We start from the raw sequence: 14,505 nt of genomic DNA, 5'->3' as shown, positions 1-14,505 counted from the left end.
GTCGGTATGTCGTGCACTGTTATCACTCTTTTGAGTAGTATACGCTAATTTTATCAACATTAAAAGGGCTTATATCTTTGGAATGGGTAAAGATAAAACACCAAAATGTTCATGGAGACAGCGACTAAAAGACGGAGTATGTCATTTGGCCTCTCAGACCTGAAGCCGTCCTCTTGTATCATCATGATGTTTAGCTTACTTGCTCATCTCACAAATAGATTCCAAGATTTCTACTCCAAGGAAATAATGTTTGGGTGTTAAAAAAATGAGAAGATCAACAAGGCTGAATATCAAAGCACTTTATACAACAAAAACACAACAGGTAGTAGCTTACACATAAAAATGTACAAATGTGCTACTCCATTTTGATGGAGAAAGCAAAGACTGTTAGAAGTCAGCATGCACAAGTCAGAAAGTCCCGGTGTGGCTATATTCTTGATGGGGAAATGGAAGCTTTAGATCACATCGATTATGATGACATTAGCTGGAAATCTTTGACATCAAGGACTTATGCGCCACCCAATCTTCCAGCTCATTACTGCTTGTCTGTGCAGCGTATCATATAGGATGACATCATTGATAGGAACCCCATCTCAGTCTTAATGTGTTTCATGCTATTGCCCCTCCTCAGACGACCATGATTGTTCATGTTCCTTCTGACTATACATACCCTTCTAGGATATCTCTATGTATCGCCACTGTTAAACTTTATAATACATAATAATATACAATAAAAATACAAATACATCATAATATACAAACAGCAACACATTGATCTAAAAAAAGGTGTAATATCAAAATCACCTCTCAGACCTCCAGGAAACTTAGCCAGGGTATAAGACTCCACTACTGTCCAATGAAGATCTTTCCACTATCGGTTGTTCCGCTAGTATCATGTCTGTAGGTGTGGCCTATGAGGGCACCACCAACAATCTTTATACTCAAGGCTTCTGGTTGATGCACACATCATTTTTTCCATTAGCTATTACTTAAATAATATAATACTCTGGTTCCAGTTTCCTTTTGGTTATTCTGATGTAATATAGATTACAAGTACAGCAACCAAGGTAAACAACAGCAAATTTATTATTACCACTACAGGAACCATGTATTGTTTATTTTCTAAATGGACCATCAATTTTTTATGCATTAGAGTAATAAATTGATATTTCTCACAACTAGTTACATTGTTAGTAGATCTTACTGAATTATCTGAATGTGCAATTTTAGCTAAATTGAAATATTTTGATATTTTTAACTACAAGACAGGCAATAAAATCTGGAGAATTTGATTCATTAAAACAGAGAAATATAACCAAAAATATCCATCTCCATGTACTAATAATACCCTAGTTTAGCATCTATACAATGTCCCTAAATAATTATATTTGCCATTTTCTAATAAAGAAAGATGTACAACTGTAAACACTGTGTATCAGTGATATCCTTTATCAGTGTATCGAGAGAAGAAATGCTAATAATTTAAGAAAGTCTGCCTGTTTCAAGACGTCTCAAATGTTCTTTACCTTATTTATTAAAGAATAGCAGCTGATTAAGTTTATTTATGAAGGTTCAGAGTAACAGGGTCCAATGAGTTAACATTAACAAATATTACAAGCCATCACAAGTGATTCATCTCTGACATAGCTGTCTAAAATGTAAGGTTGAGAATGGTAATAATCAGAGATTATATAATAGGAGCATAAGACTCCTTTGTTGTATTATTTTTGCTTTGCCACAGCAGGAGGAAATCATCGATGTACCTCTGCCACAGAACCCTATAAGACGGAGGTACATCAAAGAGACAAACCATCTCTCAGTCCAATATACAGAATAGCAAAACTAGGTGCAATCAGGGTCCCCATGGCCGTCCTGGTCGTCTGTAAAAAGAAAACAGAATCAAAAAAATAATTATGCTGTAAAATAAAAAAACCAAAACAATTAACAAAGTACCTAATAAGTTTACTGTTTGCATGAAACACATCAAAACTGGGGTTATTTGATGTCATCCTTTGTGACAAAGATACACAGATAAGCAATAGGAAGTGAACAAACAAATTTGAGCATGTGACATCTATGCCTTACAGTCTAGATTTTGCTAGCCATTTCAGTATATGCTTAGTTATTTAGATACACAGTCCAGTCATATTAATGTGACCACCACCTACTTTTGATGTCAATGTTAAATAACCAATCGCAGAAGGCACGTGTCATCAGCCATCTGGGTGCACTCATCATTGTGGAAGGCACGATGGATCAACACAAGTATGCATCTACCCTTGCGGACCATGTTCACCCCTACATGTTTTTCCTCAGGATGATGGCATGTACCAGCAGGACAATGTGACATGTCATAAAGCTCACAGTGTACGTGCGTGGTTCGAGGAGCACCAGGATGAGTTCACCGTACTCCTTTGGCCAGCAAATTCCCCGGACTTGAACCCAATCGAGAATCTGTGGGACCACCTCAATCAGGTTGTTCATGCCGTGGATGCTCAACAACGTAACCCAGCGCAGCTGGCCATGGCAGTGGAGTTGGTATGGCTCAACATCCAGTGAACATCATCACAACATCCCTCTCTTCCTGCACATCTCGCAGGGGTCTGCTCTGCCAAAGGTGGCTATTCTGGATTTTGACAGGTACTCACATTAATGTGACTGGACTGTGAATAATGTATATATACAGGATTTACCCTAGTAATTTCTAAACGCTCCCATAATTTCTATATTTTAATATATCTTCCAATTATTTCTCAGGATATGAACACAGGAACCTCATACCTTTGTATTACAGTTTTGGATACTAATCTGGTGTTTATAGCCATGAGAGAAGAGCTCCAGGCTCACTATTGACTATGTAACAACTATCTATCTGCAATGCATTTTCTGTATTGTGGGTGAATTAACAGGTTGGCTCAGTTCTATTTGGGCACAACTACGATGAGTAGTAAATGCTAGGTTCACACTTGCGCCTGTTCTCCATCATTTGGCTCCATCAGGAGACCAATATGATGGAGATACAACCGATAAAAAAACAGCGGTTACACATGGAGCCCAGTGGACCACATTAATTATAATGGGGTCTGTTAGGTGTCCGCCATTTTGAAACTGAAAAAGGTGGAGAAAAAAGTCATCACCACCAATTTTCGTCAGTCTCTGTAACTTAGTCTCCAAGACTCTGGTGCAGATGTGAACCAAGACTAACTGTATTGTCTATTAAAGTCTAAAGCTGTCAGAGATCTGTCTTCTCACCTAACAGAAGCTGCTGTTATATCATCCATGCTTTGCAATAAAGGTTTGCTGTTCGATTAAGTTACAAGGGAGTATAGCAAAAAAAAATCAGTACACTGAAATTGGTTATTTTAACCACTTGACATAAGAGACCAGGGAACTAAGCAACTAGATGCTTCAAGGGTACTGAAAACTGGGCATAAAGTCCAGGAGGAACAGACAATTTATAAAACCACTTGAGGCTGAGGCCCCACGTTGCGGAAAGGCAGCTTTTTTTTTGTTGCAGATTTTTTTGCTGATTTTTGAGCTAAAACCAAGAATGACTACAAAAGGAATAGGAAATATATAAGTAATGCTTATACTTTTACCTTTTGCTCAATCCACTCCTGGCTTTGGCTCAAAAAAGCGAAGCAAAATCTGCAAAAAAAAAAAAGCTGCTTTTCCGCAACGTGGAGCCTTAGCCTAAGTGTGTATTTTGCCTTGGACAAAACCTAAAGAAATTTATCAAAATGGATCACCTTAGTTTACACGGGATCATAAAACTTTCTTTAAAAGTAAACCAATAAGAGCATGCAAAATCCACAGTTGTCATCTAGACTAAGGATTACAACTTGGTATGACAAAGAAATGAATGCAAATATCTCCCAAACTTCTGTTACAACTTTTACTAAACTGAATCCGACAGCAGATATGCTTGAATCTGTCCTCATTTGAGGAACCTTTGGGGTAAGAAAAAAATTCATACATTTGCAAATGTAAAACTGTCGGTGTCTTCTTTATAAATTGTGCCACTTGGGTGAGATAAAAGAGTCTTGTGTTTTACTCTGTGTTACGATCGCTCTGTGCAGACAGCACCAGAACCTGAGGACGATGATGAGGAGGATGATGTTCCACTTTCAATGTAATGATAACTTTGTCCTGACTATTCAATCATCACAATGTCTATTTCCTGAAGACAGTAAATACATAAATAATGACTGCTAATAAGCAGCTATTATTATCTCCTGCGGCAGAGAGAAATCTAACACTCACCTCTCGCTTCTTATTGTGCAGAATCTTTTGTTACAATATGAAATAGCTGACAGCTGACCTCTATTCCTAGAACCTGCGACCGAGCTGTACCATCACGATTGTTTCCTTTATTCTAACACTTATATACTAAAAGATTATCTGTCTGTCTATCTATCTATAGGTCACTGTGCGGACCTTGAGGCTTGCATCCATTCATTGGTCTATCTTTTTATCTATCTATCTATCTATCTATCTATCTGCTATCTATCTATCTAATCTTATCTATCTAATCTTATCTATCTATCTATCTATCTATCTATCTATCTGCTATCTATCTATCTATCTATCTATCTATCTATCTATCTATCTGCTATCTATCTATCTAGCTAGCTAGCTAGCTATTGTTTTATCCACCTGAAATCTATTGACTTGCGTACACTTGCTGTACCACTGATTAATTCTGTACAAATCTATGGACAACTACTGTATTCCTGTATCCTTTTATATGGAGACATTTCTGGACAGTTCCCTCATATGAAACAATATAGGAGTATTCGTCTCTACAGAGGAGAATGCAGTGCTATATGGAAGCACCATGTGTTCACATACATCCATATATACCCTGTGTACGTGTGCTACCGTACGGTCAGCACATATACATAGTTTTGACAACATGCTTGAGGTCTCTTTCTTCTTTCCTTCCCTCTATCAATCTTCCCATCTATCTAATAACTACATATATCTGTGTGTGTCGATGAACCATTGCATGTCCCAAGACGCAAAGGCCAAGTTGTGATTGCAACCTTTGCACCTCAATGGATCTCTCTTATTTATTCATATCTCTCTATAGATCCTGTTTTCTCAGACCATATGTCTTTGCACCAAGTTTGAGAAACGTTTTCTGTAGTTGGGAAAGATGTCGGGTCATAACAATGACTGCACTTTCCATTTAAGAACCACTTCACCAGGGGAACAAATGTTCCTTTGGAAAATGTTAATCATAGATTTGTTTTAATTATTTAGTGGCCTATTTCAGCATATCTAGGGCAAAATTGCCAGTGGTGTCATTAAGGTACTGAAAAGGGTAAGGTGTGTATGTGTCTTGTGTGTCTGTATGACACGCCATACTTACACATCCATGTGCCTCACCTGTAAACATATATGACTGAACATCCACTCCTTTTATTTATAGCCTGTTTCTTGTGAATACGCTAATAGAATTCAACCATTGATAGACATACAAATGCAACTCCAGCTATGCTATGCATTTCTTTACATGAGATAGTTGGGTCCTGAATTTCCCTGTGTACTCTTTGTATCATTTTCTTATTTGATAGTCCATTATAAGGACATGCACAGTACTAGGGCTACATATATGTTATACGGCGATGTAATGTGGCACTTATAGAAGCCTATAGGATCATTCTGCATTATGGCATGCCCCACTAGACACCATATTAGAGAGGCATTCTTCTCTGCAAGTATTGCTGATATTGTGCTGTAAGAAGGCACATATGGCGCCACTGGTGGAACCAGTAGCTCTGAAGTATGGAGCTATAGGGACTGTGTATAGAATAGCCATGTACATGGGTTTCAGTCCCAGAATGGGCTATAAATTGTAGGTATTACTTCATTGCAATAGGTACACTGTGTAGACCCTGACTTAGCTACGTTACTCATGCTATGCCTCAAACCACCCTGTAGGCAGTTATTTTATGTGAAAAAAAATTACTATAATTAATTATCCTGAAGAACAAGGAGCAAAAAAAAGGATATATTTATTTTAAAAAATATAAGTTAATTAAATAAATTAGTATGGGCATTAATGGCCATTGATAACACATCCAAGAAGAGTCTTGTGAAATGTAACACATAGAACAGATTTTGTATTTTTGACTAGAAGTGTAAGTGCTGTCATGTTTTGTTTTGTTGTTGGTTTTTTTTTACTATTGTGTAGGGGGATGTTTGGTGATCATTTTTGTAATAAACCCTAATAACCTTTATTACTTCCTCTTAATGGAAAACAGTCTCTAAGGTTCTTCCCAGGAAGCCTTTAAGCTATTGGCAAGGAAAATTCATACCTATGTATATCATTATTATGCACAGATGTAGCAGCTGCCAGGGGCAACACGGTGGCTCAGTGGTTAGCATTGCAGCGCTGGAGTCCTGGGTTTGAATCCCGCCAAGAACAACATCTGTAAGAAGTTTGTTCCTCCTCTGTGGATTTCCTCCCATATTTCATAAGACAGGGAAAATCCATACCTATGTACATTGTGAGCCCTATATGGACTCACAATTTACAAAAAAAAAAGTTTTATACCCCCTAGAACAGTCTTTATGGTGTCATATGAAAGCTTTCAGTTAGCACTAGATATAAAAATGACACAACAATAGTTAATGACTTTGATTTGTATATGCAGCTTGAACTGCCGTATTTAAGATCAATACCACAAAACTAGAGATTATCAGATTTTATGTCACACCAGAACCAATGTTCTAGGTGGCAGAAAACCAAAAATACAGCTATCTGAATAAATCTTTCCCTCATTGCCAACTGCTACAGATGGACATACTGACAATACATTGTACTAGTGTATGGGACAGACTCTCCTTTACAATGTTTAGAGCAGTTTTTAGGGAGAATCTTAGGGCCCTTTTTCGACTGATTGGAAATAAAATAGGTTAATAAATTTTAACAAAAAATAATTCCCAAGCGACCCCCTGTAAAATAGTAAAATAATGTGTAACAGCACTTACACCTAAAGGTGTCAGTGACAACAAAGGCCGGGTTCACACAATGTCTTTTGGCACATAATATGCCACGTAGACGCCACAGGAGCTCTTGCAGGCCGTATACGCTCCCATTCTTTTCAATGGGAGCCGGTACCGTATACGTGGCGCTATTTTGCGGCCGTGATTTTGTGGCGGCCACAAAATAGCGCCACATATACGGTACCGGCTCCCATTGGAAACAATGGGAGCGTATACGGCAAGTAAAAGCTCCCTCGGCATCTACGTGACACATTACGTGCCAAAAGACATCGTGTGAACCCGGCCAAAGACTGCACTGCATACAAATAGTCACCAGTATATAGGTATTAGCTTTTTATTAAGAAAGCAGTCCCTTTCTGGGCAAGCAGCTCATTGAGAAGGAACACACCTTGTATAGCTAACACGCTGTCTTCATTTCATATAGTATAAATGGCAAATTTTACAGCTATATGTGATAGTGTACACAAAAACAGAAAAAATGTCTTAAGTGCTAAGGATAATACAGTACAATACTGAAACAAAGAACACGTTAAAGCAAATCACTCCCTTTTCTATGAATATTCCTATATCTCTTTTTATACTGCATGACTTGCCTCTGACATGCTAATGAGAAAAATATAATTTTATGACTTTTTTAATGATGCTATCAACATAATAATAGGATTTTTTTTTACAGAAAAGCAAAAAAATCCACATAATACTTGCCATGCAGCCATTTATATATATAAAAAAAATCCAAGTGAATTTAAAAATACCACATCCTTTAAATAAATATAGTTGAAGTTTCATCTTAATGGCGAGAATGTTCCTTAAATGAATATTAATGCCACTGCTTCAAAACATCTGTTTCTATTGATAAATGAAGGCCATAAGGTCTGTACAGTATAGACTAATCTGCAATATAATAAAATGGTGCAGGATCCATTTATCAAGAATTTCACATGACCAGATTGTTGGTTCATCGATGTACCATTTGACAGATGTGTCTCTTACAGTCAATGTATTTAGAGTCAATACTTCAACGTAACAGCTGCTCGCATCAGTAAGTGATTTTAGTGGTGTCAATAGTGGGAGTTTGGAGGGAATTAGCCGCTACAGATAATCTAGTTAGATGTTATCAGTATCTCTCTGGGCCATTAAGTGTCTTTGAATTTTTGTAGATGCTTAGAATCTGCCAGGATTTTTTTGTTACAATGTAAATCTCTAGGTTTAAAACCTCATGCACACAGCTGTTGTATGGATCCATAACACAGCTTCCATTGTCTACTTTGGGTCCTTCCCTATACCTATATTTGCCTCCAATTTAATGTGGCATGTTTTATTGCATGTGGCACCACTATAGGTCTCTAATACAGACCTCTAAACTCTGCTATGTCCATGAGATTTAACTGTCATGACCCCTTCCCCCTGTATACCATGTCATGATAGGTATGTAACCAGTACTTCCAAGAAGAACATCCTTTCTATAACCATTTCTATGACCTACTTAGGTAGGTAGCCAGATTGGGAATATGACTCCCTTTCAATTTGACTTTACAGAAGGGGGAGAGTAGTGTTGATCACTCATGCTTTAGTGTGCACCCCATAGTCCTAAGAGAAATTGCAATCATGAACTAAATCTAACCAGGCAATTCATATAATTGGGTGGTCACTGATCAAGGTTAGCATTACATCTTCTACACATTTTGGAATTTTCTCATGGAAAATTCATGGACTTAAATGACCTGATTCCGGTGTTGTATAAAAAAAAAAATATGAACCTTATCCATCATAAATTTTGCTCTATTATATCAACTTACCACATAGGTCAGGTCTCTTCAAACATCCACTGTTTGCTGTGTTGCTTCCAAGTCCATTAAAAGCAGCCATGCCCTCGGAGCTGTAAGCTCGGAGAACAGAGAGCATATTAACCTGCTTCTCCAACGTATCAGGAACTGGTGATTGATCAAGTTTTGCAGAGTTTTGTGGAGAATCTTGGGGTAATGGAAGATTTGAGTGCCACGGCTTCTCCATCAGTTGTGATGGTGGTGACACCATATTTTCTGAACATCTTAGAGGGGTTGAATTTGTCTCGGCTTCTTCCATGTCGTTTTCATCTTTGTTCAATTCTTCATTTGTATTCATGTTTTCAGATTCTGTTTCAATTTCCTCCTCTTCATTTTCATCTTCTTTGCATGTTTCCATATCCTCAGAGGAGGATTCATCAGAGAGATCATCAGTAGCAACTGTATTTACAGAATCACACTGCAACACATGGGAGTCATCATCAGGTGGAGGCTGAGAGTCAATGTCCATGTTTTGTACACTGGCCCCTACTGAACCTGAGTAGACACCAAATTGTTTATAGAATTCAGTTGGAAAATTATTAAACATGGAATCCACATGACTAGGCCATGAAGTACCTTTAAGATCAGATAAAGTTTCCTTAGTGTTGCCTTGTAGAGCTTTTTCAGAATTTTGCAATGGACTCATTTTTGAGGTCATCATATCTTTGCTACATTGGACTGAAGAAGAGGAGGCAACAACTTTATTTGTTGTACCCAATGACTCTCTCAACTGATCTTTAGTGTGCCCTTGCCCTCCCATTGTGCAATCTTTACGCTTTGCTTTTCCTAGATGGTTAGCTTGAAGATGAAGGGCCATCAGCTCCATAGATGATGTTGTAAACGAACAAAACAAACAACCATGCCAAGCAATATTATCTTGGACTGTGATCGATGAACCTGGAAGAGACTGGGCATCTGGCCTCACAGACAAGTCCAGAGGTTCATACTGTGATTTTTCCACTTTTCTCTGATGTGTTTTGCCTTCTGATTTATCTTCACCATTGTCTGATCTGGGGCCTTTTAAAGGAAGTGAGTCAAGCAAAGCTTTCTCCTTCATTTCTTTTTCTTTCTTAAGAGAATTTAGAACAAAGCTGTCCATAAAAGCCTGCAAAGACCCTTGAAAGTTCACACCATTGCCTACAATGTTAGGGTATGTTCTTGCAAATTCTGCAATGCTAGGTGCTTTTGAAGACATCTCAGATTTCTTCAAAGCTTCTGAGGAAGACTCAGAACTAATACCACTTGACTGTCCCTGACGGTCTCCAGTAGACATCAACCCTGCCTGCCACTGTTGGGACATCATTCCACTTCTAAAGTCTATTCCAGGAAGGCCTTTAAATGCTCCTCGTAATATGTCTGGTCTCATAAAGAGGGAGCTTTTACTTGCTGTCTCATCCTTGTGGTCCTGGTTTGGAGGATGTCCATGGACAGGTAGTGGACCAGAACCATTCTGCCTTTCCCTGTGATGGCGCTCCAGGTGGTACTTCAAAGATGCTGACTGTGTGCCAGCATAATCACAATGGGGGCATTTGTAAGGCTTCTCACCTAAAAATGAACAAAAATAAAAAATGGTCAAAAGTGTTGTATAATCACAGGTTTCTGAGGGACAGTATTGTTTTTAAATCAAGAAATGTTTTATAAATATATATAGGGTTGTATGGCGAGCAATACTTACTTCACCAGTGCTGAACAGTTCTGGTTTCAAAACCGCACATGTTCCTCAAAGGTCCCTGCTTCCTGGTTCCTCTCAACACACAGGAACTGCCCATCAGCCAATCACTGGCTGAGCAGGGATATTGAATGCGTCTAAGGCCTTGTTCACATCTGTGTTGGTAATCCGTTCAGGGGAGTCCGCATGGGGACCCTCCCTGAACAGACTACCAAACGCATTTGCAAGTGGTGGGCAGTGAAAGCACACGGACCCCATAGACTATAATGGGGTCCGGGTGCTAGCCGCAAGATCTCCGCAGGGAACATGCGGACAGAAAAGTACTTCACAATCTACTTTTTTGTCACCATTACTCATGCGGAGATCTAGCAGCAAGCACACGGACCCCATGATAGTCTATGGGGTCCGTGTGGTTTCACTGCACACCACTTGCCAATGCATTCGGACTCCATGCAGACTCCCCGGACGGATTACCAACTGCAGATGTGAACCAAGGGTAAGCAGTCACTTCCTGTGTATCAACAGCAACCAGGAAGCACTGGCAAGGAACGGCTGGAGATCGATGAGGAAAATATGGTATCTTTTATGTTTTTAACCCATTATGAAAAAGTTTCCCCACCAGACAGCCTCTTTAATATTCCAGCTCTTGCCAAATTTTTTATTTTGCAAAACATTTTTAATTGTACTTTCTAAATATTTATTTTAAATAATTATATATATTTGGATAGTTAAAATTGTATTTTAAGATTATTTTATTTTTTAACTCATATATTTATCTATATGTTATTTTTTTCCACATACAAAAAAAATACATTTTGAAAAATTCATATTATTTCTTGTTACAAAATAAGAAAGTTTAAGATTCAAAACCTGTAGATTAACCATAGGTGAAATAAATGTTAATTAGATGACTTTTTATATCCGTAATTGTTGTGAAATTTGTTTAATTTATACACATGGAAACCATTTTTAAAACCTAAAAATTTTATGGCACTGTTACGCAAGGCTGAAATGAATGATTTAAGTCGTGCTCTGCAGTAAATCATGGATATAATTAGCAAATGGCATACTGCACGAGTAATTTATCATTATTTAGAGGGCAGCATTCCAGAAGAATTCTGAGATCTGCAGACCCTTTGCATTGTTGCTAAATACGGATCTATAAACACAGAATCTCTGAAATATTAAAGCCATTACCACTGCTGCGCAAAAGGACATATAGGTGAGAGTACCTGCAGCCAATAAAAATTATACAAAAACCTTGCTAACGAAGAAATGTGAAATATATTAAGATCCTCTCCGTTATATTGTAATTATCTGCAAAGGCTTTGCAGTCATTTCCATACATACTGATGGTTTTTCTGCCCCACAAATATAATCCGTAAACTGCCTGCACTATATACAGTATGTAATGACTCAGCTTGGGGGTACCAACTTAATGACATTGTCGGCAGCTTGATATTAAATATATACACCCACTGACAAAAAATAACACACCCAGATGGAAAGGTCATATTTCTGCAAAAATAGGTCTGCAGTTATGTCTCAGATACATGTACAGGTGTGGTCTTATTAGACACTGGATCCTGCCACAAGAGGGCATAAAAGTGTTGCTCTATAACAAAAGACTCTCAGTAGCTACTCTTGGGTAGTGTGCCTCTTGGTGAGAGATTACTGACAGCCAGACATGGCTCTACAATGCACTCAAAGATGACAAAGATATCCTGGTGACAGACTTTGAGACAGAGGTATCATAAGACTAAGAGAAAAGTAGGAGGGTCATTCCAATGAACTGCCTGCCATCTAGGCTTGTCTGATCTGGCTGTTAGGCGGTGTAGGGAGCTGTGGTTAGGTAAGGGAATGCACACATGGTGAACTGACCCAAGATGACCCAGACAGGCTACAAGTTGAGAGGATTAATTGATCTGCTGACAAACCCAAGCAGCTCCCACAGCTTCCTTGTTCACCATCTAGACATAGGTGGAAACTTCATTACACACCCCTGTCTCTGCACACACTATTTCCAGGAAGGAAATTTCGAAGGAAATTTGGTGTCATGCAGCCTATAACGTTTCCTGTCATTGCCAAACAGCCACCATTGCCTTTTTTGCAGTGGTATCATGAATGAAAACCTTGAATGGGTATGGACTGGAATCATATGGTCTTTAGTGACAAATGCAGGTCCTATTTGGGATCCAATGACAGTACAGTTTGGAGGGCTTGTGGTGAGTGCTTCAACCCTGCTTTTATTATGCATCAAGACACTACCCCAACCGCTGATGTGATGATTTGGGGAGCTAACGCATATGACAGTTGGTCACCAACACAAGGAATGCTACCAAGTCAGCAATATGTGCAGGATATCCTGTGCTCACATGTGTTACCTTTCATGTCAGGACTTCCAACTGGTATTTTTCAACAGGATAATTCTGGCCTAAATACAGAAAGGAAGGTCTCTGCCATACTGCCTGCCCAGCCACCCGATTTATAGCCAGTCAAGCATTGGGACCAGCTGGGGCGTCAGGAACTTACAAATGTGCAGGATATACAGGCCCAGTTGTAACCTCTGTAGTTAAACGTCTTTGATATCACACAAGTTAAGTTAAATGGTAAAGCTAGGTTCACATCTGTGGAGGGTCTCAGTCATTCAGGTCCCCCAGGGTCAGAGAGCCTGACCATTGAAACAGCGGTTACCCATGGACACATAGACTATAATGGGGCCTGCTGGCTGTCCGAGGTTTGATACTGAAACCAGCAGGCAGAAAGTCCTCCATATAGGAGACTGTGACGCTGATGTGAACTTAACCTAATATGAATAAGTACACACATTTTTTTTAATATGGCACTTGTTTCTGGATCAACAGCAAATCATTCTAAAACAAACCATGACCAGATTGCTGACAGTTGAGTCCTGTTGAAGTAATGAACATTTATGGCACATTTTGGGGGCGTTCACACTACTGTTGCAAATGTCCATTGCTGTCTTCCCTTATAGGATGACAGCAACAGACATTAAAGTGTCAGACTTATTCTGTGTCCATTTCCATTGACACTAATGTAAACAACATGACGGATGTTATCCTCCATCATGTTTTTTTTTTTTTTTGCAATGTAAGATATCTTGAAGTTAAAAAAACGTTACAAGCAGGTTGCATGGACTGAAACTGTCAAAGAACTGTGTGTAACAAAAAATTTAAATATTGTAGATTACTTAGATCACCCATTTACTGGCGGCAATGTTGACTTAAGATTCTACTAAGGCTTCGGCTACAGATATTCCTGCGATTTTTTTTTTGGGGGGGGTTGAGCCAAAGTCAAGAATGACCTGAAAAGGTATGGGAGATATAAAGGAAGCACTTCTACTTTTCTGTCCTGCTAAACCCACTCCTGGCTTTGGCTCAAAAACGTAGCAAAATCTACAACGAAAAAGCTGCTTTTGTGCAAGGTGTAGACTTAGCCTCAGAGTAATTTCACCCAAAATACCACAGGAGCAAAAGGATGTTAAATTGCAAACTATAATCATTCCTTTTCCTGTTCCTTTTCTGGCCCCAAATCCATTGCAGTGACCTTGCAAAAGGAGAGATCTTGTAGTCCATGTGGAAGTCCCATACAGGTCACTGACTAAATTTAGGACCATATTTAGGTGTTAATATAATTCCTCAGCTTTGTCCACTGTACATCAGCTGTGGAGGTAATTTCATCCACACTTTAGAAGAAAATGATCTATTCTTCATTTTTAGCCATGATACCAACCAATTACAGTCCAATCACTTTAAGTGTTTGAGATTTGAGCCTCAATGTATATTTTTAGGTTCTGATATTCTGCAGGAGGTAACTGCAAGTAAAGATGACAATAAACAGTCCCCATGTGATTTAGCCCTATAAGAAAGGACACATGATAGCCAACTGTTTCAATATATGAGTAGGGTTGAGCCGATCTTGACTTTTCAGGATCGATTTTAAAATCCGATTTCCGATAATTTTTCATTCGAACCC

General features: G+C 38.7%; 1 protein-coding gene across 7 annotated transcripts in view; it reads right to left on the bottom strand.

Annotated features, from left to right (window-relative positions):
- Positions 1-14,505, bottom strand: part of ZNF536 (zinc finger protein 536) — a 460,947-nt gene that overhangs the window by 176,246 nt on the left and 270,196 nt on the right. For 6 of the 7 annotated variants that reach the window (XM_075282092.1, XM_075282089.1, XM_075282095.1 and 3 more), the window contains one exon: positions 8,814-10,385. In XM_075282092.1, the coding sequence (XP_075138193.1) occupies positions 8,814-10,385 (1,572 nt within the window). Of the gene's footprint in view, positions 1-284; positions 1,881-8,813; positions 10,386-14,505 lie in introns of those variants that run through there. The other variant, XM_075282096.1, reaches the window with a different exon arrangement.

This window comes from Leptodactylus fuscus, chromosome 7 (genome assembly GCF_031893055.1).
Source record: "Leptodactylus fuscus isolate aLepFus1 chromosome 7, aLepFus1.hap2, whole genome shotgun sequence".
In the NCBI taxonomy this organism is placed as follows: domain Eukaryota; kingdom Metazoa; phylum Chordata; class Amphibia; order Anura; family Leptodactylidae; genus Leptodactylus; species Leptodactylus fuscus.
The sequence above is the reverse complement of the archived record's forward strand: the minus strand, read 5'-3'. Positions and strand labels throughout refer to the sequence as shown.